Consider the following 24,678-nt stretch of genomic DNA (forward strand, 5'->3'; position numbering starts at 1 on the left):
GCGCTCCAAAGAAACAGTTTTACGATTCGTGAATACATGTGTGTGAACTTTACGAAATTTGTCTGACTCTCCTATCGGGTTCTGATATATTCACCGAGATATTGCGTGGTTAAACTTCCCGAAAGCGTATGGTAGAAATCTTTGCTAGTATAAGCTAAGATAAACATCCAATAAATAATATGTTGAATTTGTAAGTCTACTATGAATCAGCATTATATTCTTATCCTTCTATAATCCAAAATGTTTAGTGGTTTAAAATTAATGTTATTTTTCTATATTAAACTTAACATAATGTTTCAACGATTTTATTTTTCACACATGTATCAACTACTAGTTCTACCAGTATTTGTTCCAACAACTTTATTTGGTAGATTTATCACACATTGCATCATGGAAAAATATTACATTTATTGTCATCTTACTGAAGAACAACAATTAGTTATTAAATTCGTCACTAACTCATTGCTAAATAGTCATAGCTAATTTGTAGCTGACCAGTCGTTATGGATCGAATATAAATATTATTTATTGAAACTGAATATATATATTAATGGACAATATAGATATTCATATTAGCAGTACTCTCATTTGCATGTACTAACGAGAGCTGTGGTGGAGTGACAAGTACTCTATCCTTAATCAGAAATCTTGAGTTCAAGTCTCCCTATGTACAGAGTCGCCTTTGTTAGGAAGCAATTTACCCCAATATGAAACTTTTACTCATTTGTTTGTTTGATACGAATCAAATATTTCATTCATTTTTATTTAATCCATTTTTGACCCGCCCATTCACCACTCCAATTTTTTTAACTACTCATATTTATAGTGCACAAGTCAAATTAGTATTCGTAACGTCTATACCAAGCACTAAGTGCTGTCACATAATGAGACATGAATTATTAATTACTCTCTTATCTCCCTAATACTTTTTGTTTTCTTTCTACTATTTCTTTATTAACTTGATAATTTTATTAAATTATACTCTCTCTCCGTCCACTTTTAATTGTTATAGTTTCTTTTTTAGAGTCAAACGATAAAAACTTTGACTAACATTTTAAGATGTATTTTTCCATCATATTGATATGCAAAAAATTACAATTTATAATATTTTGCATATAGTTTTTGAATATCTATTTTTTTTAAAAAAAATCAAATTAATGTAATCTAATTTAACTTTAAAAATTAGTCAAATTGACTTTCAAAAAGCACAACATAACAACTAAAAATGGACGGGGAGAGTATTTTTAGTAGTAAGTTTTTTTCTCACTAAATTATCCTTACTAATTATATTTTAAAAATCTAAACTTGACTACTAGTATTTATATAATTACTTGTAAATAATATATATATTAATAGAAACTAATAGATTTATTTTAATTGCTAAAATAACTAAGTAACAAAGAAAAATAAATAATATAAGGGCTAATAAAAGAAAGGAACAATAAATATTCTTTCTCTTTCAAATTCATCATTATTGTTTCTGTTTGTAAAAGTAGAGTTACGTTCAATTAAGTGAAATTTTGATATATATATATATATATATATATATATATATATATTTTATACCCTCCCTAGGAGCTCCATCCCTTTTGCTCCCTTGGTGAGTCGAACTCGCAACTTTCAGATTGGAAGTGAGGGGTGCTTACCATCCGAGCAATTCCCTCTCGTCAAATTTTGAAATAGATATAAAGTATAGTTTGGACAAATATATTTACAATTTAAAATGATTTTAGGTTAATCATATGTAAATATTTATGACAAACACTAATTAATAATATAATAAAAATAATAATAATAACTAACATATTATATTAAAGGTAAAATAACATTGATAATGTTTTTTTTCTACAATGTTTATATATATAACTTAATCTTTACTATACAATTGGATTTATTTTACAATATCGACAATGTAAATATTTTTTATACTTTAGTGAATCAATTGGATTTATTTTACAATATCGACAATGCAAATATTTTTTATACTATTAGTGAATTTTACCATGTGACAACAAGTTATTTATTATTTTACCTAAATGCTAATTAATGTTTATCGAAAGATTTACTAATAATGATTGTTTAAATACAATATCTTTTTTACATCGTCAGCGCATACAACTTGAACTCTATATAATTGTGTAGGAGGTAAATTTCAATTTTGATCTTTGTGATAGATAATTCAGCATATTTAACATTCAATTAATTAAAATATGTTTTCTTTTTTTTTGGTAACTAAATTTTCATTAATCACCAAAAGCAAGTCTTTACAGAGCCATATACTAAAATATGTTTTCTTAGTCCGTAGAAAGTAAATTATATTTAAAACTACATTACTATCAAATATGACATATGACGTAACAATAGTTAATTTAACATGATACATAGTTGATTAAGAAATCAAAAGTGCATATTTCTATTAATTGAAAATTAGATCATGTGCTTAGTCAAATATGTTTATTCCTTTTTACTAAACATAGAATTTATCTCCTTTTTATTTATTTTAATTTGCTAAATCTACCATATTCTCATTTAATGAAAAAAAAAATATGAAGACATATTCTACTCACTTAAAATTGTCTAACAAAGTCTCTTTAAAGGACAATTTTTTTCCCTTTCTTTTCTTTTTTTGGGATGAATAGTATTATCCTTTGTCTGTTTTAAATCACCTTAAAACATGCATAAATAACAACTTTTCTTCTCAATATATTTCTCTTTCAACATACCTTTTTTTTTTCATTAAAATTTCTAATTAGTTCTTAAAATTTGTAATTAAGGAAATTAAGAAAAAAAATGGCTGGTGGTGGATTTGATGATAAAAGTAGAGGAGCAAGAGCTCATCTTTATGAGTATAAAATTACTAGTTATTTTGTTTGTTCATGTATTGTTGCTGCCATTGGAGGTTCTCTTTTTGGTTATGATCTTGGCATCTCTGGTAAGTACAATTTTATTTTGTTCGGAGTATATGTTAGAGCCAGAGTCAGAATTTTCATTAAAATGATTCGAAATGTAAAAGAATAAATAAACAAGGAAGAAGTCAAAGAGATCTAGTATATAATATATATGTACATGAACAGTGTGTCAAAGACGGATCTAAGATCTAAGTTGTATGAGTTTAATCATTAAGAAAAAAAACAAATCAATTTGTTGTATGAGTATGATTAGTAAAAGGGAAGATTTTAGATAATTATCTTGTGTGTGATTAGAAGGAAGAAATTTTTTTTCAATAAAAATAAGGTCAATCTTGTGGCAAATCAAACATTAAATTACTAAAAGGGGGAAATGATTTTCTTCACTTTTATATTCTTCTCTTTTAGTCCATGTGAAATAGTTTCTAAATTTCATATAGTGTTGAATTGGGGAAAAAATGTTCTTTTTTTGGAAAGTATTTTCCATCATTCTACTTAGTGATTCATGCTTTAGTATGTACTTTTTTCATGATTTTTTTCAGTATTTTGTCTTGGCTTCTTCGTTCCTGTTATTTTTCTTTTTTCAAATTGCTTTGTAATGAACTGAGCGTCTATTCAAATCAACCTCCTTACCTCCCAATGTTGTAATAACGTTTGTGTACGCACTACCCTTCTCATACCTCACTTGCGTGATGACATTGGATATGTTCACACTGATCTTGACTTTACAAATTGTCAGCTTCTATCTTTTCATACTGAATTTGACTTTTTGTTTGTTTGTTCTTTCGTTTTGTCTTTACGTGACCCAATCTTACTAATCGAAAAATCTTCTTTGACACATTATACCAATCACACGACGTTAAAGTTAATTAATTGTTATTATTATTATTTGTCAGGTGGTGTGACTTCAATGGATGATTTCTTAAAGATATTTTTCCCAGAAGTGTACAAAAGGAAACAAGAACATCTAAAAGAAACAGATTATTGCAAATATGACAATCAAATACTTACATTATTCACATCATCTTTATATTTTGCTGCACTACTTTCAGCATTTGGTGCATCACATATTACTAGAAAAAAAGGTAGAAAAGCAAGTATTTTATGTGGTGCTGTTAGTTTCTTTGTGGGAGCTGTTCTTAATGCTGCTGCTAAAAACATTGCTATGCTCATCATTGGTAGATGTCTTCTTGGCTTTGGCATTGGCTTTAGTAATCAAGTAAGTTACAACTTACTCATATTTTCGTTAACGAGTTTCAAAATTCACAGTCATAGTGTTTTTGATCGCCTGTTGAGTCGATTAAACAAACATGTCATAACTCGACTTGTTTAAACTTGAGCAAGTTACGCGGATTGTTGATTTTTTCATGATCTATGTAACATAACTCACATTTATGTTATTTGTTTGTTTAACCAAATATTACAGGCAGTTCCATTATATCTATCAGAAATGGCACCAGCAAAAATAAGAGGAGCAGTTAACCAATTGTTTCAACTCTCAACTTGTTTGGGAGTATTAATTGCCAATTTTGTCAACTATGGAACTGCTAAAATTCATCCATGGGGATGGAGATTATCTCTTGGCATAGCAACAATTCCTGCTATGTTCATGTTTATTGGTGGTCTTTTCCTCCCCGAAACGCCTAATAGCCTCGTAGAACAAGGTAAAGTTTGTTTTACACAACAAATTTCAAAAGTCTGCATTTCTTTCTTTAACTCTGTGTCAAGTCAAACTATATTGTATATACTGGGGTAAAATTATTATATATGTATAGTAGATGTTAAATCCCGTGACTTGTTGATATGTTTACTTCTTTATATTCTGAATTCCCTTAGTGAAAATCCCACTCTGTCACTTACTTAGTATTTTCACTTGAAATATTCTCAACAGGCAAATTAGAGCAAGCAAGACAAGTTTTGGAAAAAGTTAGAGGCACAACAAGAGTTGATGCAGAATTTGCTGATCTTGTTGATGCAAGCAATGCAGCAAGAGCTATAAAACATCCATTTAGAAACTTACTTTCAAGAAAAAATAGACCACAATTGGTGATCGGAGCTTTAGCGATTCCAGCATTTCAACAACTCAGTGGAATGAACTCTATTCTGTTTTATTCCCCTGTTATTTTCCAGAGTTTAGGATTTGGCTCTGGTGCTGCTCTATATTCATCTGCTATTACCGGGGGCGCCCTTGTTGTGGCTGCATTGATCTCTATGACATTTGTTGACAAGTTTGGTAGAAGAGCTTTTTTCTTGGAAGCTGGTGTTGAGATGATATGTGTCATGGTAATTTCTCGTTTAACTTCTATACACTGACAACTTCTATACATTAACGTTCATGTTGATATACTAACGTCATTCTTTTCTCATCCTGAAGTTGATCTCCCATATTCTATCGATTCACCTGAATCAACATTACTATAAATTTCAACGCGCCTTTACTTACTTGAAATTTTGATCAAACAGGTTGCAGTTGCTATCACTCTAGCATTGAAGTTTGGACAAGGTGTAATACTCCCAAAAGGAATTGGCATATTTCTAGTGATTATAATTTGCATATTTGTTCTTGCCTATGGAAGATCATGGGGTCCTTTAGGTTGGCTAGTTCCAAGTGAAATTTTCCCTCTAGAAACAAGATCAGCAGGACAAAGTATGGTTGTTTGTGTCAACATGATATTCACAAGCCTAATCGCGCAATGCTTCTTGGTTTCATTGTGTCACCTTAAATACGGGGTATTTTTATTATTTGCTGGATTTATTATAATCATGACTTGCTTCATATACTTTCTGTTGCCTGAGACAAAGCAAGTTCCAATTGAAGAGATTTATTTGCTATGGGAAAAACATTGGTTTTGGAAAAGGTATTGCTCATCAGAGGAAAATGGAATTGAATTGAAGAATGGAGATAAAGTTTAATGGATTCTTAGGAAATGAAAACTATGTAGAATTTTTATTTTGTTTGTTGCATCTTTTCTACAACTACATGTATGCACTTTGGATACTTGTATCTTTCTCTTCTGATTCCTATCGAGTTGCTTAAAGGCTTCATCTTCGTCTTTCTTTTGGTATGTATTTTTTCTATCAATATCCTGTGATCGAAAAGTGAATTGACATAATTTAGATAGCAGATACTTAAGTGGAATAGTCAAGTTGCACATAAGTTGATCCTGATGCAATCATTGTAGAAAATATTTATCCTCATAATACATATACACACAAAAGGTCATGAGTGACATTATTCTTCACTAATTGTGTGTTCACTACTAGATCATTTTCGCGAATATTCTGCGCCTTTTACACTATGCTGCAACAAATGCTAGTAAAAGGAAAAAAAAAAAAAGGTTATCAAAAGGGAAAAGGGAAAAGGTAGAAGTACTTCCGTAGACTATGACTCAAATCCCAGAGACACATTAACTAAACTAAGGTCCTATTACCCCCGAACTCTTTTTTTTTTTTTGTAATTTTGTACACCTTTTTGGCTTACGTGGCATCCAAATATATCCCACGCGCCTCAACTGCGTGGAGTCACGAGGTGTGCCACATAAGCCAAAAGGTGTATAATATTATATATAAAATGAGTTCAGGAGGGTAATAGGACCTTAGTTTAGTGAAGGTGTGTCTCTGAAATTTCGGTCATAGTCTAGTGGTGTACTTGTGCCTTCTCCCAAAGGGAAAACTTACATATTAACTTGCTGAAGAATTGCACAAAGCAAAATTATTTCCTTAATTTGTTATAAATATAGGTAAATATAAGAATAGTACATTTCAAGAAACATAATGCAGACAACATACAAGCTATGTTGCATGGACACTCCAAAAATAGTGCAATTTTGGAGGATCCGACATGGATGAGGCAACAATCCAAGAAACATAGCATACAAAAAGTAAGGGAAAACACAACAGGAAAAGGAAAACGGGGCGGGAGGAATTGAAACTTGAACAGAACCTTTAATCATTAGCTTGACTTCCTTGAGTGCACCAAATAGCAACGTAACCATCAACAACTTCTCGATATCTTGTATTCTCTCTTCATCATCGCTCACAAGTAAATGCAACTCTTCTCCATGAGTATCATTTCATTCTCCATACATGTAAAGTTTTCCATTTTGACTTCCTTTAACTTATGACTCCGAAAAGCTTTCTCATCTTCATATATAAACTTCAAGGTATAGCTTAAGTCTGAATCCCTGACAAAAGTTAGGGTGTTGAGTTGAGGAGAAATCCAAAGAAAACTATCAACAATGTCCCCAAGTGAGCAATTCACCAAAAATCCAAGGTAGCAGTAGTACCAAAGAGTGGAGGATCTGACTTAATAGACATTAATTGTAACTAAATAGACTTTGACTGCTTGAAGTTTTCAAGAAATTTCATGAGCATAGAAACAAATTTTATCTCCACCTGCGCAAAATTTGAGTAGCAAAACTGAAGCTTTCACAAGTTTGAATGCTGGCAATTTATCACCACACTCATATGTTAAGGAGTATCCAATTCAATATCAATCAAGTCTAAGCACCGTGATAGTGAAAGATACTTGAGATATTAACTTTCTGCAATTTTAAGTAAAATTCTTCAAGGTTGGGTTGATTACAAAGAAGGTCTTTTAGACATTCACCTTGATGAGACACAAATTCTTCAAGGTTTTTCCACAAGTTATTTTAACTACTTGTAGCATCCAACGACGACTTTCAAGATTCGGTGCTACAATATCAACCATCTTTAATTCAGCAAGACAATCTAGCAAAACCGTCTTTAGTTTTTGTAAATTCCCTGCAATTTGCAAACTGCCTAGTCCGTGACAACTAACTAACCTTAAATCCTCTAAAGCACTGCAACTTGCACATAAAGCTTGAACAAAATGTTCGTCCAAATATGTATCGGAGAGACTTAACTTTTGCAAATATGAAAACTTTATGCCATGATCAAGGGGCAATTCAAGCTTAAATCCTTGTATATCAAGAATCTTGGCAGCAGGCAAGCTGTTGAAATTATCAACAGTTCCATCTACGTTTAAAATCAATTCCTTAATGTTACTCGCAACGAGGATCTTAATCCAATTGTGAAGTTGATATGATGACAATTGATGGTAAATTTACAGAAACCTTTTGTTCATGTCGATTGGCTAGAGTTTGATCGACAATATTCACAAGCTCTGGTATTTTTTCTGAAAGTATCCTACAGCCATCCCATTCACAAAAGAAGAATTCATCACCAAAATTTAAGAGTGGGAACTCCAAACAGTATACCATGTCTTGGACAAAGTACTCATTTTTGCAGCATCTTTAGCAAGGAGTAAAGACAAGCAAGTGCACAACAAAATTGCACAAGTTTTTAGCCTAATTATCACTAATAAGAAAATTCATTTAATATCATACGAGTAAGTTTCACACCTATCCAAGGTAAATAATAGGTAAACTTTCATAGTGATCCTGATATTATAACTTGAAAAATATAATTAAATCCATATAAGTAAAATTCATATCATATATAACAAGTATTTTCTAATAGAAAGAAGGATGGACAAGTATTTAAAGATTTACTCCAAGTTTCTATTTCTCTATCTAATGTGGGACTCTTGAAGGGTAAAATCCACAACCCTATATTTATATCAAACAATGAATGCAAGATTGTGTGTTTTCATACACATAGTTATCACTTAACCATAGTTAAAAACTCGTCCAATTTTGTTGTGCTTCTCTTAAAGAATTACCTGACCTCAACCCTAAAGTTGACCTCCCATGGGCCTAAATGGGCTGGTAGGATCCGATCCCTTAAAAGGGTCGGACAGCCCACTTAGCAGCCTAATTAGTCAGGAAAGAAGAATATAGTACTTTTAACAACTTGCTTGGATGATTGTTGCCCATTGTATTGTATTGCTAATTTAAGAGCGATGATTGTTACCTAAATTTTAGTGTATCCTATTTTTATAGCCATCATTAGTTAACAACAAAAGTCTCATTTTGGCAACGACTGATTTGGTGTTATTGCTCCATTACCTTATATCTATTTCTCATTTTGTCTTTATTTATTATTTAATAATCTTATTTTATCTTTTATCCTATATAGTAGCCCTACCCTATACCCTATTTATCTTTTAGGTTTATCCTTAAAATTATTTATGTGTAACATTATATAACAACAGAAAATGATACAATATATCCAAACATTGTATTTATTGAATTAATACATTACAATACAATATAGTACACTATGATACATTATAAAACAAAGTTCTGGCTAAGTTTTCCATACTGTCATTTCATCGACTCTAATGTTCATAATTGGATTGAGACCCTCGTCGTGAGTAACATCAAAGAGTTGATTTTAAAAGTAGATGGACATGTTGATAGTTTCAACATCTTGCTTAGCTTGAAGAAATCTTTACTGTTCAAGGACTAAATGTTCTTGATTTATGCAAATTTACCCTCGATCTTGGCATAAAGTTTTCATATTTGCGAAAGTTAAGTCTCTCTGATGTATTTGGATGAGCAATTTGTTCGAGCTTTATGTGCAAACTGCATTGGTATAAAGGATTTTAAGGGTATCTTGTTGTCATGGACTAGCCAGTTTGCAAATTGCAGAACCTTTATCGCAACCAGTGTTTTAAAAGGCGTAGGCGTGAGGCGATGCGTTTTATACAATAGTACAGGGCGAGGCGTAAGCCCCGAGACACGAGGCGTAAGTCTAATGGATCTACTGGGCATAGTCTCATGTATATAATTTTATTACTAATAAAAGTAAACATTTCAATGATTTATGATTTTTATTTGAGATAAGTATTAATAGTCAATAATGAAGAAAAAAAGTATTATAATTACTATTTGAGAAATATTATTACACCAATAATAAAAACATGATGTAAAGCAAAAAAAGTTAAAAAATAAATTAAGAACGCCCGGCGTATGTTTTTACTCTCAGGACTTACATTTTAATGCTTGGAGCTTACGCCTCAAATTTTAGGACTTACGCCTTATGGATCTACGTCTTTAGATTTCGTCCCAGAACGTTTTTGGTACGCCCCGCCCCAAGACTCGTCCTGAAACTCGCTCCAAAAACGTTTTTGAAAACACTAATTGCAACTGAAGATAGTTTGGCTACTTTGTCTTATTGAATCCCGATGGTTGATATTGTAGCACCGAATCTTGAACATCCTTACATTGAAAGTCATCAATGCTTGAATATTTGTACTTATCTAGTTACTTTAAATTTAATAAACTTCATATATAAGTGTGGTGATAAATTGTCAACACTCAACACTCAAACTTATGAAAACTTCAGTTTTGCTAGAAGTTGTACTTAAATTGTTCAGGAGAGAAATATTTGTTAATCATTGCTACTCGATGCTCATGAAATTTCTTGGAAACTTCAAGCCATAAAAAATAATAAAAGTTATAACGATGTTACATAGATTCGATAGTTATACCGCAAAACATGAGAATCTTTACCTTCAAAAGTTCAAAGTTTTATAAGCCAAACAAACAATTGGGTTAAATTTAATAAAATCATATATTCTTGAAAAAAAAAATTGACCATTTTTTGCCACAAAAATCATAGAATGAAGAATTACCTAAGCAAAAAAAAATCAAGAGTTGGAAGTGAAACTCACCAGCAGCTGTCAATAGGGCGGCCACAAACCCTAAATGAAAAAGAGTAAATTTGGAGTAATAATTTGAAGTACATGAAAGGGTTAAATTTCAAGTTTTGATTAGATCACCAAAATCCAATATTTATACTAGCTAATCACTTCAGTCCCTCGATTTTTGTTCACATGACTACTTACAAAAGTTTTATAATTCTTAAAACTTCAACTTTTAATTTTAATATAAATATTTTGATTTAGTTTTAAGACCGTAAGCTTACAAGTGGACAGGTGTTTTGCTAAGAAAATTGTCTAATTTATGTAAAATGGTTCTTAAATGTCTAAAATATGTAAAAATGGTGAGGCTTGATGTATTGCTGCCCCAATCCTCTACGAAGGATTCCGTAAAGATTTTGCAAATAAATTATTTGAAAGTATATCATCAAAATATTCATGGCTAACACACACAAAAAACTAAAAAAATTGTCTAATTCTTATAAAATGGCTCATATATGCCCAAAATATATGCAAAAAATGGTAAGACTTCACGTGTTGCTCCCCCTACTCCCTTATGAGGATTCCGTAAAATTTTTGTAAAAAAATCATTTGGAAACATATCACCATAATATTCATAGACTAACACGCACAAAAAAAAAATTTAGTACCGTCTAATTCGTGAAAAATAGCTACAAAATGTCTAAAATATATGCAAAAAATGGTGAGACTTTACATACTACTCTTCTACTCCCTACAAAGGGTCCTGTAAAAATTTTACTAAAAAATATAATTTAGAAGCCATATCACCGAATATTCATGGGCGATCACTCATAAAATCTGAGAAAATGGCATCATTACTATAAAATTGCTACCAAATGCCTAAAATATGTGAAAAAAATGGTGATGTTTCACGTACTTTTTTTCTAACTCCCTAAGGAGGGTTCCGTAAAGATTTTTTCAAAAAAAATCATCCAAAAGTTATATCACTAAAATATTTATGAGCTAGCACACACGAAAATTTGAAAAAATCGCTTAGTTCTGTAAAATATTTCCTAATCGCTTTCTATTTTGATTAATTTCACAAGAATAATATTTATATATTATTAATTAATATCCTTATGATTAGGCGAAGCGCCGCTATATCCACTAATTCTAATTAAACATGAAAGAGTACCCAATAAACAGTAATGGCTACAAGACAAAGATAGACTATTTTCTTTATAAAAAAAAAAAGACATTCTTGTTCCATTTTGATATACTAAAAAACAGTAGCTTTGGTTTAATAAAAATTCCAGAAAAATTAATGGATTTTGCTACTCTAATAAATTTAATTTCTTAATTTTTTTTTCTTGACTGTTTGTGGCCACTACCGACAGCTGCTTCTGAGCTTCACTTCAAGTTTTGATTTTTTGCTGGGTAATGCTTCATTTCAAGAATGCATGAGTTTATCAAAATTGAGTTCTTTTTTAGCTTTTAGTTAGTTTTATGTTCATTTTAGAGATGCCCAATTGTTGATTTGGCTCATGGAGCTAGAATTTGAAGGTAAAGATTGTGTTTGAGGTGATCAAAGTTGAGCTCTTTCTTGTTTTTGGTTACTTTTTAGTCTCATTTTAGAGATACCCAGTTGTTGTTTTTGGCTCATAGAGCTGGTTCTTGAAGATAAAGATTGTGCTTGAGTTGATAAAAAAGTTGTTCTTTTCTTGTTTTTAGTACCTTTTATGCCCATTTTAGAAATACCCTGTTGTTTTTTTGGTTCTTGGAGCTTGATAAATTTTGTGCTTGAGTTGATAGAGTTCAGTTTCTATCTTGCTTTTAGTAACTTTTATGTTCATTTTATAGAGATATTTAATTGTTGTTTTGGTTCTTGGAGCTTGAATTTGAAGCTAAAGATTGTGCTTGAGTTGATCAAAGTTAAGTTCTTTTCTTGCTTTTAGTAACATTTATGTTCAAGTTTAAGAGATACCCAATTGTTGTTTTGGCTCATAGAGCTTGAATTTTGAAGCTAAAGATATTGCTTGAGTTTATATAAAAATTCAGCTTCTTTCTTGCTTTTAGCAACTTTTATGTTCATAGTTAAGAGATACCCAGTTGCTGTTTTGGTTCTTGGAGCTTGAATTTAAAGCTAAAGATTGTTCTTGACAGCTCAGTAAAGCTATTTTGTTGGTGGTTAGACCCACTATGTTGTATTGGGTGTTGTCCAATCAAGAATTCTCACTTTCAGAAGATGAAAGTTGCGGAAATGAGGGTGTTGCGATGAATGTGTGGGCATACTAGGAGAAATAGGATTAGAAATGTGGATATTCGGGACAAGGTGAGAGTGGTTTCGATGGAGTACAAGATGTGGGAAGTGATACTCGGATGGTTCGGACATGTGAAGAGGAGATGTACAGATGCCTCAATGCAAAAGTGTCAGAATTTGGCTATGGGTGGCTTAGGAGAGGTAGAGGTAGGCCAAAGTAGTATTGGAAAGAAATGATTAGACAAAACATGATGCAGTTTTAGCTCACCGAGGACATGACCTTAGATTAGAGGGTTGTGGAGGACATGAATTAGGTTAGAAGGTTATTACTGATTAGATAGTAGTGCGTTGTCTTGCTATCAGTCTATACTAGTAGTCGTAGTACTACTACGGTAGTTTCTTGTCCTTCGATTTCTATTACTATTTGTTGTTTCTTGTACTTCGATTATCATATTATTTTGTTGTAGTTACTGATCGGAATGTTTTGTTATGCTTTCACTTCTGATTATTCTTTTTCTGGACTGTTTTTCCTTGAGCTGAGGGTCTTTCAGAAACAACCTCTCTACCTCTAAGCTAGGGCCTAGGGGTAAGGTCTGCATACACTCTACCCTCTCCAAACCCCACTTTGTAGGACTACATTGAATATATTGTTGTTGTAGTCAAGCTCTTATGTAGTAGATAGTTCAATTTCAGTACACTTGAATATAGTGTAAAATACATATTTTTCAAAATCTATCTTTATGTAGAAGATTGGGCTAGTTTTTGAACCTTAAATCTTTTTCAAGAATACGCATAGTTTAAGTGGAAGGCAGTAGGCGCGACCAAAGCATTGATTGTGCTTAAGACTCTGATGATTACCTCTCCTCTGTGTGTTCATGAATAGTAAAAAGTACGAGATTTTACGAATTGTAGATTTTTATGCAGGAACTGATGAAGCAGATTCTTATTGCTATGACGAGCTATTGATTTTGAGCTGAACTTTAAGAATGAAGTACAGCTCGGAGTTTCAATCTGTGTTTCAAATTGATAAAAGGAAATGGATTTTGGTAGTGGTTTTGGTGGCTGTGACTCATTTATTTTGTCAGACCTTGATGCTTCCGTATGGAAATGCTCTTCATTCTCTGTTATCTGAGAGCAATATTCAGCTACCCGAAAAGGTAAGTCTGTCGAGTAAAGAATCTTCTGTTGTTGAATCAGCTAAGGTTGGTGAAAGCCTTTCAGGAACGCTTTCAAGCTTTGATGATGTACATATGTTGGCTCATCGCTTGAAAACTGTGGATAACGGTGATGTGAGTGAAGATGGTGAAATCGATGAGAGCGTAAATGAAAAGGATGAGGTAAAACCACATAGCAATCATTCAGTTGTCAAAACCATGGAAAATGACTCTGATTTTGTTGAAGATGCAACTATTGAGAATGATAATCTATTTGATGAAATGGTGGACATGGACGAGGAAACTACAATGCAGAAGAACAATGAATCTAGATGGGACCTTTCTTTAGAGCAAGTGGTAAAAACAAATGGTGAACTTTCAGCTGACTCTGAGTTAGATGCAAATAGAAATAGTGTGCTTAATGATACTAGAGCTGCAAATGTGACTAACTCGTCGTCTGTGGTTGCTTCAAACCATCTAGATAACTTGCCATTGGTTACTATAGGTGAAATAAACTTCATTCGTACTACTAGTAACAACTCTTCAACAGGAGATTTGACTCAACTTCTCCCAAATCATAGCAATCATTCGTTGGTGCAAAGTACAGTCAAAAAGAAGATGAGATGCATGTTGCCGCCAAAAACAATAACTTCAATCTCTCAGATGGAAAGGTTACTAGTTAGGCATCGTGCTCGTTCACGTGCTATGGTACGTGTTTTCTTCTCCTGCTCAATGTTTTTGCTTCCGTGTACTGTTGAGTGTTGATGGAACTAACTGTCCTTTATTTTGTTTAAATTGGATTGCAGAGACCTAGGTGGTCCTCGGAACGTGACAAGGAAATTCTGGCTGCTAGGTTACAGATTGGGAATGCTCCACTTCTGAAGAATGATCGAGAACTTTATGCTCCTGCCTTTCGAAATATGTCCATGTTCAAAAGGTTTGTAGCTGTTTAGTAACATTTTGATGCATAATACCACTTGATAGTTTCTACATTGGTTTTGATATAGTGCTCTTGCTGATATTTTCTAGAATAGAAGGAGAGTAAAAGAACTTTATTTATTCGCTTAGATATAAAGCTTTGATATAGATAAGATTAAAGTAGTCAAAAAACACCTCCTAATTAATATTTCTTAAGAGGCGTGTAAAGCAAAAAAGCACAGATAATTTGAGACGGAGGGAGTAATGCATTATTCTGTCTACAGCTCAATTTGAGCCTACTGGTTTTTACTTTTTCTCTATTTACATTGTTTCTTCTTATACATTCAATATGTGAGTCTGTTTATCTATCTAGAAATGTGCACAATGCTACAGTGCTACAATGCGGTTAGCTACTGACTAGTTTTGACGTTGTTACAATCTTAATCTATGTGTTTGTGCTAAAGTGAGAAATCTCGGATTTGGGAAATTTCATCTATTTGAATTTTCCTTACGCCTCCTTGAATTTGCAGGAGCTATGAACTCATGGAGCGGATTCTCAAAGTTTATGTCTACAAGGAAGGGGAGAAGCCCATTTTTCATCAACCAATAATGAAAGGATTGTATGCATCCGAGGGATGGTTCATGAAACTAATGGAGGGAAATAATAAGTTTGTTGTGAAGGATCCTCGAAAAGCTCATTTGTTCTACCTACCCTTTAGTTCGAGAATGCTGGAGCATTCTCTATACGTTCGTAATTCTCATAATCGAACAAACCTACGCCAATATTTGAAGGACTACTCAGAGAAGATTGCAGCAAAATACCGTTTCTGGAACAGAACTGGCGGGGCTGATCATTTTCTCGTTGCATGCCATGACTGGGTAATGTTTACTGTTTCATCCTCTTTTATTAGCTTCTCATGCATTTCGTGTTATCCACTATGCTTTTATGATTTGATAAATGAGTTTCTAGCGTTTAATATAAATCTTGCTGAGTTCTTGTTGGTAACGTCTGCAATTAGAGTGAACTTCTCAGTTAGTTCTTATTGAAAGATTATCGAAAAGCAGTATACTACCTCCGTTTCAATTTGTTTGTCTTACTTTCCTTTTTAATCTATTTCAAAAAGAATGTCTCTCCCCTTTGTTGCAACTCTTTAGTTATAACTTTCCATATGGCATGTTAAAGAACATAGGATTAAAGGGTATTCTACATATCTTTAGTTTAAGACCATAAGATTCAAAAGTTTCTCGACTTTCTTAAACTCCGAGCCAATTAAAATCAGACAAAAAAATTGAAACGGAGGTCATATTATATGTATCTCAAGTTAATTACCTGACATTTTACCATGCGTTCGACATTTGTTCTTATAGTCTTATTTTGTCATAGGCTCCGTATGAAACGAGGCATCACATGGAACACTGTATCAAGGCCCTGTGCAATGCTGATGTAACCTTAGGCTTCAAAATAGGAAGGGATGTATCCCTTCCGGAAACATATGTTCGTTCTGCCAGAAATCCTCTAAGAGATCTCGGAGGAAAACCACCATCTCAAAGAAAAGTTCTTGCATTCTATGCTGGGAATATGCACGGATACTTGCGTCCGATCTTGCTTGAGCATTGGAAAGACAAAGATCCCGATATGGAGATCTTTGGTCCGATGCCAAGTGGTGTTGCTAGCAAAATGAATTATATCCAGCATATGAAGAGCAGTAAGTTCTGCATCTGTCCAAAGGGCTATGAAGTCAACAGCCCGAGAGTAGTAGAGGCCATATTTTACGAATGTGTGCCAGTGATCATATCGGATAATTTCGTGCCTCCCTTTTTCGGAGTCTTGAATTGGGATACGTTCTCGTTAATCCTAGCTGAGAAGGATATTCCGAACTTGAAAAGTATACTTCTTTCCATACCGGAAAAGAAGTATCTCGATATGCAGCTAGCTGTCAGGAAGGTTCAGCGCCATTTCCTTTGGCACGCGAAGCCGGTAAAATACGACTTGTTTCATATGACACTTCATTCAATTTGGTACAATAGAGTTTTTCAAACAAAAGCTAGATGAAAGTTGCTCCAGATGCAAGTCTATTTGGTACAGTTGTTTCCTACTATGATATGCTCAGACTCTTTAAAAATGTCATCAGATGTATGTGTTGGATCCTTCAAAAGTAAGTGCATTTCTAGACGATTTGATACAGGTGCAACAGTATTTTTGAAGAGTTCGAGAACTTCCTAGCACGCCTTCGAAAAATGTTTATGACAAATTTGAGATGAGCTTTGGAGAGGAACTGTTCCCTTGTATATTGTAGTTTTTTGTTTTTTTTTTGCATGAAGTTGTACCATAATTTGCTTGTTGTTGAAAAACATGGACTTGAACTTTTGTTCTACTCCCTCTGTCCCCATTTATGTGGCACTTTTCATTTTTTGAGAGTCAAACAGTTTAAGTTTTGACAGGAAATTTGCGTGTGGAATTTTCAATTTCTTTGAAATGAAATATATATATTTGTAAACTGTGTAAAAAGTACTATAAGTCACAATAATTGACAATTCAAAATAATTAAAAGATATATAAAAATTACGGTTAAAGATAGACTTGTTTGAATCTCGAAATTCAAAAAGTGTCATATAAATTAGGATGGAGGGAGCATTAAATTTAGGTGATTTTGTTCGTACTTTTATGTCTTTTTTAGTTTTTTACGAGAGATTTGAAAATTACTTTTGACAAGTTTGGCTACTTTTGAATTTCAGATTACTGGTCCAACTTTGAAAAAGTGACCAACTTCTAAATCCAAAAGTCACAAATGGTTATTTATGCAAAGTAAGACACTTACAAACATGGCCTTTTAAGTTCACTATTCACATTTTTAAATGTGAATTGTTTGATGGGGTAAAAATTTAAAGAGTAGCTTAAAAAAGGCCATACAAAGCAAAACATTCATGCAAATCGGCCTAGACTTAACACAGAAAAAGGCTGGGCCCAAGTAAATTTCATAAATAGCTAAGAAATGAAACTTAATAACCCTGCTATCGTTTGTCTAATTACGCTCCATAGTTATAGTTCTATTTGTTATGCTGATGTTATTTTTGTATATTTCGCTGTGTTTTTAATAAATTAAACAAACTAGGTTTATACAAGTAATATATTATATACAATTATTTGTATTGTATATAACCTATTAATATAAATAAATAAGTAATTGTATATAAGTGTTGAAATCATACAATTGATTTGTATAAAGTACTGTGGGTGATAATATACCAAAAAAAAATATACGACCAAAAATAAAAATAAAAAGTGAATATACAACCAAACACCATAAATGGAAGTTAGTATATACACAAATATGTATAGATATGTATAGTATAATAACAAATTTATTAATATATATACAATTACAGAAATATATAGAAATGGGGTTTATAGAATTATCTGAGATTCTTCATAGCAAATTTCATTAAACTGTAGTCGTGATTCATAATTAGATGAAACTAAAGCTATATTAAATAGTCCACTATTTCCTTCTACTTATCACAACAACAAAATGATTGAATTTAAAGACATTATAAATTTTGACTATGTTTTAATTAGTGTCTTTAAAAGTGACTAGTGTCATTTCTATCTATCACAACAACATTACTAAAGTCATGTAGACCCCATAACATAAGTTTGGTGCAATGATCCAAACCAAATTAATATTATGTGGGCTTGTTTTAGGTAATGAAGCGAAAGGAGAGGACAATGATAGAGATGAACGCACCCGTTATTCATATTGGGGTATGACTATATCTGAATTCGTGTCAAAAAGTTTCTAATTGAAAGGTTAACCGCTCCTTAACAAAGACGGTTCCGTATCCAGCAAGACTAGAACGTAAGATCTTAGTTAAAATTTAAAAATAAGAAGTACTTAAAACTTCACTACAACTCTGATTGATTTGAACACAATAAGTTGGGGATGAATATAGGGATTCAAAATGACCCCTCTTATTTAATTTCTTCATAAATTATACTAGAGAAATAGGTAATAGGGGTTATGCATCATGGATATATTGTCAATCGCGAAGCCATTCTCATCCAATACGAGAGTCAGTTGATATATCATTTCGCTAAAAAATTACATTTTTTTTATATTTAATATATATTTTACACTGAATCTCTTTAACTTCATCGTGTGTATCTTTTTATATATACTATATTTTATTTTATTTTCTCAGTGAAAATTCTATCTTCGTCTTGTTTTTATGATTTATATATATTTTACACTGAATCTCTTTAACTTCATCATGTGTGTACTTTTTTATACTATATTTTATTTTATTTTCTCAGTGAAAATTCTATCTTCGTCACAATATCCAACTTGTGATACTAAGGTTGGTTATAACATCTTGGTCTATTGACTTATTCCACATGTACAAATCTCTTAACATAATGTCAGTAAAAAATTCTTGTACTATTTTTAAGATAAAAATAATTATAGCTAGCTATATAATTAAAGTGCTGTACGTATAGATGGAATAAAGACTTGAGAGTTATATATATTATTACTCAAATACATTCAATTAATGCTAATAGACTTGAATCTTTGATCTACCGGTCTACCTGCCTGCTGCTTATTTTAATTTAATGCATATCGTACTTTCGAGTAGGGGCGGATTTACAGTATAACAAGTGGATTTTCCATTAAGAGGTGTAATGAGATGAACAAGATTTTATTGTTCAGAGTTTGAGTCTTGAAAATGAATTTTTTTGGTAAGAAGTGTTTCCCTCTTAAACAAACATTATTTGGAGAAAATTTGAATTAATCGAATCGCAGAGAAGGTATTGATATCGAGTGTTGAAATATTTAAGGGTTCAAATTTACTCTTTGTTTTAATCTTAGTGAATTATGCTTCACTCACGTCAAAAATATTGTGTTTAGATGAATCAGATTACACAATGATATTCCTCGGAGTATAATTATCAAATCGAGTAGCTTCGGTTCATACCTTGTCATAGATGTTAAGAAACATATTAGACAAATATAAATAATATGTTCGAATCGCAAAAAAATTAAATAAATTACGAATTAAAAAAAATTAAATTCACAAAATTAAAATCTTAAATTCACCTCACCTCTCTCGAAGTTGAGAGAGTCAGAAGAACTAGTGACGATATTTATTAAGTGTCACAGCTGTAGGAAGGCTAAATGCAGGGAGTATTGAATGAGAACAACTAAAATGGAGCTGCCATATGTAACCTTATATAATGCAATAAAATTAATAATTCTTTATTCTTAGCTTTAATAAAAGTCTGGAATATGTGTTATGGGCTTATGGCTTTCAACAAATACGGCATGTTATCATGCATTTTTTCGGTGAGCTGATTAGGTGGAAAATAATAGAAAAATTATGTTATAAAAAAAAAATAGATGATTACGCTGGAAAAAAATGTGATCTAATAAAGTAATAGTATTTGCGCAGATCAGGAGAGTCTGGGAGCAATGATAAAATTATTTCCATGTGATCTATATGACATGAGTTTGAGTAGTAATAGTCATTAATGTATGCATTAAAATAGAATGTCTAGTATACATGTTCTTCTCCAAACTCTGCTAACGCGAAATTTTTGATACACCAAACTGCAGAAATAGAAAAACCTTGTGATCTAATAGTGTTTGTGCAAATAAGGAGAATCTGGGAGCAGCGATATCGTCATTTTCATGTGGTCTATGACATGAATTTGAGTCGTATAAATAGTCATTAATGTGCATTAAGATAGAGTATCTCTTCTTCAAACTCGATTAACACGAAATTTTTTATACACCAAACTGCATAGATAGAAAAACCTTGAGGATAACTTGATAAGCCAGCTAGTTTGCATTGTCAATTTCCATTGTATTTAAATTATATACCTTGATTTTGTGGGTCCCTAAATGGATTTTTTGAACTTCCTTTATATGGGATACGTAAAATTTTCATTTATTTTAAAAAAATTATTTGACTTATAAATTATTCCCCTTTGGTACCATGTTTATTTATTAAGATTTTACACACTTTAAAAAGACATTTAATCATCAAATTACTTATGCATCATTATCATTTACCATAACTATTAAACATTACTGTCAATTACGACTATCAACCACTACTAACAGACATCATCGCCAGTATCTACGGCTCACAACGACATCATCAACTAACACCATCTCCAATCAACATGTACCACAACCACCATCACTAGCTATCATCACCACTATCAACCATCATTATTTTAACGTTTTACGTAGCAACAAGTGTTATACATTCAATTATTATAGGTATGATAGAATCCTCTTTTCGAATAGGAATTGATTCGATTTCACTATTAGAATATTCAGATTTAACTCTTAATATATTTTTCAAGAATTAAGAAAACATATATATATATATGAAAAATTACCTTAGTCATTGAAGCTTATGTATTTTCCCTTTCAAGTAGTACACTGCCCATCGATCAATTACTTATTAGTAACTTCATTTTCAACTTTCATATAATTAGTACAAATCAATATTACATATAAGAAGAGTACTAGTAATTAAAACTTGCTTTAAATGACTAAACATGAGCTACTTTAGTGAATAGGTATTCATAATCATGATTAAATAATAAGACAACGTTTATTGTCATTGAAATGGTTGGAAATCAATAATTCATATGCAATACATTTGAAATGTCTTTTTCTAATAATACTTTACGTCCACTTTTATAATTTTAATATGTACACCATATGTTTAAGCATGAATAGAATATAATTTCTTAATAATTAGGGTGATTTAGGCTTAAGATTTACACTTAAGTTGTAAAGTCTTAAAAAATACAAAATAATTGACTATCGATTGTGAAGGAACTGGAGTTACCTCAACCACAAAGTCCTGAAAAATTGGAAATCATTTTTATCTCCAAAGTCTTAAAAAATTGGATGAATGAAAGGAGACCCCAAAAGATGAAATTAAAACTTTCTTTAAATGACTAAACATGAAATTTTATTTAGTGAATAAACATACATGAGCATAATAAAATACTAACTACAAAGTTTATATTCGTTGAACTTGTTGGAACATGTGTAATATACTTTTGTGTACTTCTTTGGAAAAATCTATATTCTCTTCCCCATTTTCTTAGGCAATTATTCCAAATTAAATGTGATTATTAATTTCAATGAAAAAATTAATCCTATATTAAGATATAAAAAAACTATTTTTTTTGTTATTAAAAAAGGCATTTTAAATCATTTATATTAATGTTAATTCTTTTTTTAGTAAAAAACAAGTGCAACTTTTTGAAAAAAAATAAATCATTATTTGTTGTTACTTTAATAAAATGTTTTTCACTACTTATGTACTGAATACAAAAAAAAAAGAGTAAAGAAAACCTATTTATTTTTCATGAAAATATTTTTCTTTATCCAGAAAATACCCTAAATGTAAGAATTCCGGATAATGGGTGAGAATGAATGAAGATCGATGGTGTAGTATTAACTCAAACAAATTAAGTATTAAGTAATTAAAGTTAAATTATCGGTAAGTATTGATTAACTATATAGTAAATATGATAACTAATTTATTGTTATAGGTTAAAATTCACTAATAATATACAAATAATTTCACTGCTAATTAATTAACGTATATAACTTAGTATATATCCTAATGGGAACCCATCAACTACAATTTATTGATATCATTAATATCATATGCAAAGTGTCAGTTAAAATAACGAATAATATATTTACTCCTCCCTCTATATATGAAAAAATGGGAAATAGTAATAATGAAATTATTAGAATAAGCAATTTTATGGGAAGCAGATACTGGTCATAAAGTTCACATTTTGGTAGACTAAAAATAAATCGATGAAAAAAATTAAAAAGTTTCCTGCCTCGGTCCACTTTTAATTGTCGTAATTTCCTTTTTTAGGTCAAACGATAATAACTTTGACTAACTTTTTACAATGTAATTTTTCATCATATTGATATGCAAAAAATTGAAATTTATAGTAATTTTCATATAATTTTTAAAATCTTAATTTTTTCGTTTAAAATATCAAATTAATATAATCTAATTTAACTTTGAAAATTAGTCAAATTGACTTTCGAAAAATGCAACATGACAATTAAAAATGGACAAAGGGAGTATTTCAGTGAGAATTTGTTTCCCACTATATATTTTCCAGTGAACTAATTCAGTGAAAAATAAGTGAAAGAGTCTATTCTATAGCAAATATTTTTCACTAATTCACGATGAATTTTATATTTTTTTTCTCTAGCATTGCAGTATTTTACATGTGAAACTCTATTGGCAATATCCTAGAGTTATTTGATCACCTATGTAACTTGAAACTTCATTATGAAAATGTCTATTTGTGAATTTTATTTGTTTCACACATCATGAATATTGGTAAAACCTTGAAGAGAAAATGTTAAAAGAGGCACAACTCATTACTAGAATCAAAAGCAATCAAATTTTTTCTTCATCTTTTGAGAGGAAACAATAACATTCAATGTATTATGAGTGCACATGTTATCCACGTGCACTTGTGATTGTTATGTCTAAAATTAGTACTTGAAAAACAGTACAGTAGGGGCCAGTGTAATAACCATCTTGTCTCATTATTATTATTATTATTATTATTATTATTATTATTATTATTTATTTCTATTTTTTTTTTTAAATAAATACATTGCATAGATATCTCATGGTAATTTACATTAACTAAAGCTAATAACAAAAAAAAAATAGCGGTCAGCAAATTTTATAGCTAAACAGTATAATCGATTGCTAATTCTATAGCAATGAATTATTACAAAATTTTGTTAGCTGTGAGCAAATTAGTGATCGATTAACAACAAAGTTTGTAGCTAATTTCAATTTTTATAATGTAATATAATATCTCTTTGAATCTGTCAAAAAAATAATCATGGTAACTTATATAATCAACTAACTATACTTTAAAAAATAGGAATCATTGACGGATAAATTATGTAGCTAAACAACAAAATATATCGTTGTTAGAATCAAACGTTGACCATCATGCCAAATGTTACAGCTGATAGCAAAATCACAACTTTATTTCTTAACTAAGTCCGTCATGCTCGATTAGGATTCTGACCTGGGCCACCCTAACCCCTCGTGGGCTTTGACATAGACAGAAAGTTAGAATTATCAAACAATCCCCCTCCCAATACCTTCTCTTGCAGAATGTTGCTATTGACAATCGAATCCACGACCCTGTAAAGGTGCAATTTTATTTCTTAACTAAGTCCACCAAAAAAGCGTCATGTTTGATCATGACTCCAACCCGAACGACCCTAGCTCATCGAAGACCTTACCATAGGCAGAATATTGGAATTACCCAACAATTGCTAATCTTATTTAGTGATACATTAGCGATCAATTAACGATGAAGTACATAACTAATTTCTATTATGAATTTGTTTTTGTTCAGAATCAAGTCAAATGAGGCTCAATAATTGCCTACCAATTCCAAGCATGGTTCACGTTTGGTGTTTAATCACCTTCACTTGAGGAACATATATAGTCGTTTTTCTCTTTTGTATGTATATGCTTTATATTGACCAATTATTTGTTGAAAAAATTGATGTATGATTAATTGAATTATTGTACATATTTCTTGTATATATTGGCAACATTATCTTTAACAACTTTAAAGGAATTAATAAAAAAATTATATTCCTACATAAGGACTAAGGTCCAACTTTATAAAACTTTAAAGTACTTATAGTCATAAATTATAAATTACTCAAATTATGAGTCTAGTATGTACTAGAGGTGACAAATGAATGGATGAGTCAAATTTAAATGGATCAAAATAGATTAAATCCGTTTAAATTTGACTAATAGCTCCAAAGTTTGTTTCATGAATCATTTTGG

At 31.2% G+C, this 24,678-nt stretch overlaps 2 protein-coding genes and 1 pseudogene across 3 annotated transcripts; 2 read left to right on the forward strand and 1 right to left on the reverse strand.

Moving 5' to 3' along the window:
* Positions 1 to 2,645: 2,645 nt before the first annotated feature.
* On the forward strand, positions 2,646 to 5,880 carry LOC125862430 (sugar transport protein 14-like). The gene is made up of 5 exons (XM_049542495.1): positions 2,646 to 2,932; positions 3,803 to 4,125; positions 4,333 to 4,570; positions 4,798 to 5,189; positions 5,370 to 5,880. The coding sequence occupies exons 1-5, from the start codon at positions 2,791 to 2,793 to the stop codon at positions 5,817 to 5,819; spliced, it is 1,545 nt and encodes a 514-aa protein (XP_049398452.1). The 5' UTR covers positions 2,646 to 2,790; the 3' UTR covers positions 5,820 to 5,880.
* A 1,062-nt stretch (positions 5,881 to 6,942) lies between these two features.
* LOC125861666 (uncharacterized) lies at positions 6,943 to 7,617 on the reverse strand (annotated as a pseudogene).
* A 4,123-nt stretch (positions 7,618 to 11,740) lies between these two features.
* On the forward strand, positions 11,741 to 17,286 carry LOC125862620 (probable glycosyltransferase At3g07620). Of its 2 annotated transcripts, none has more exons than XM_049542737.1 (5): positions 11,741 to 11,892; positions 13,640 to 14,577; positions 14,676 to 14,806; positions 15,318 to 15,666; positions 16,172 to 17,286. In XM_049542737.1, exons 2-5 carry the CDS (start codon positions 13,702 to 13,704, stop codon positions 16,838 to 16,840), a joined length of 2,025 nt encoding a protein of 674 aa, XP_049398694.1. In that variant the 5' UTR covers positions 11,741 to 11,892; positions 13,640 to 13,701; the 3' UTR covers positions 16,841 to 17,286. The 2 variants fall into 2 exon arrangements, with proteins under 2 accessions (XP_049398694.1, XP_049398695.1); XM_049542738.1 differs by having other exon boundaries at positions 11,891 to 12,018.
* The last annotated feature ends 7,392 nt before the right edge of the window (positions 17,287 to 24,678 follow it).

The sequence above is a fragment of the Solanum stenotomum genome, chromosome 4, assembly GCF_019186545.1.
Source record: "Solanum stenotomum isolate F172 chromosome 4, ASM1918654v1, whole genome shotgun sequence".
Lineage (NCBI taxonomy): Eukaryota > Viridiplantae > Streptophyta > Magnoliopsida > Solanales > Solanaceae > Solanum > Solanum stenotomum.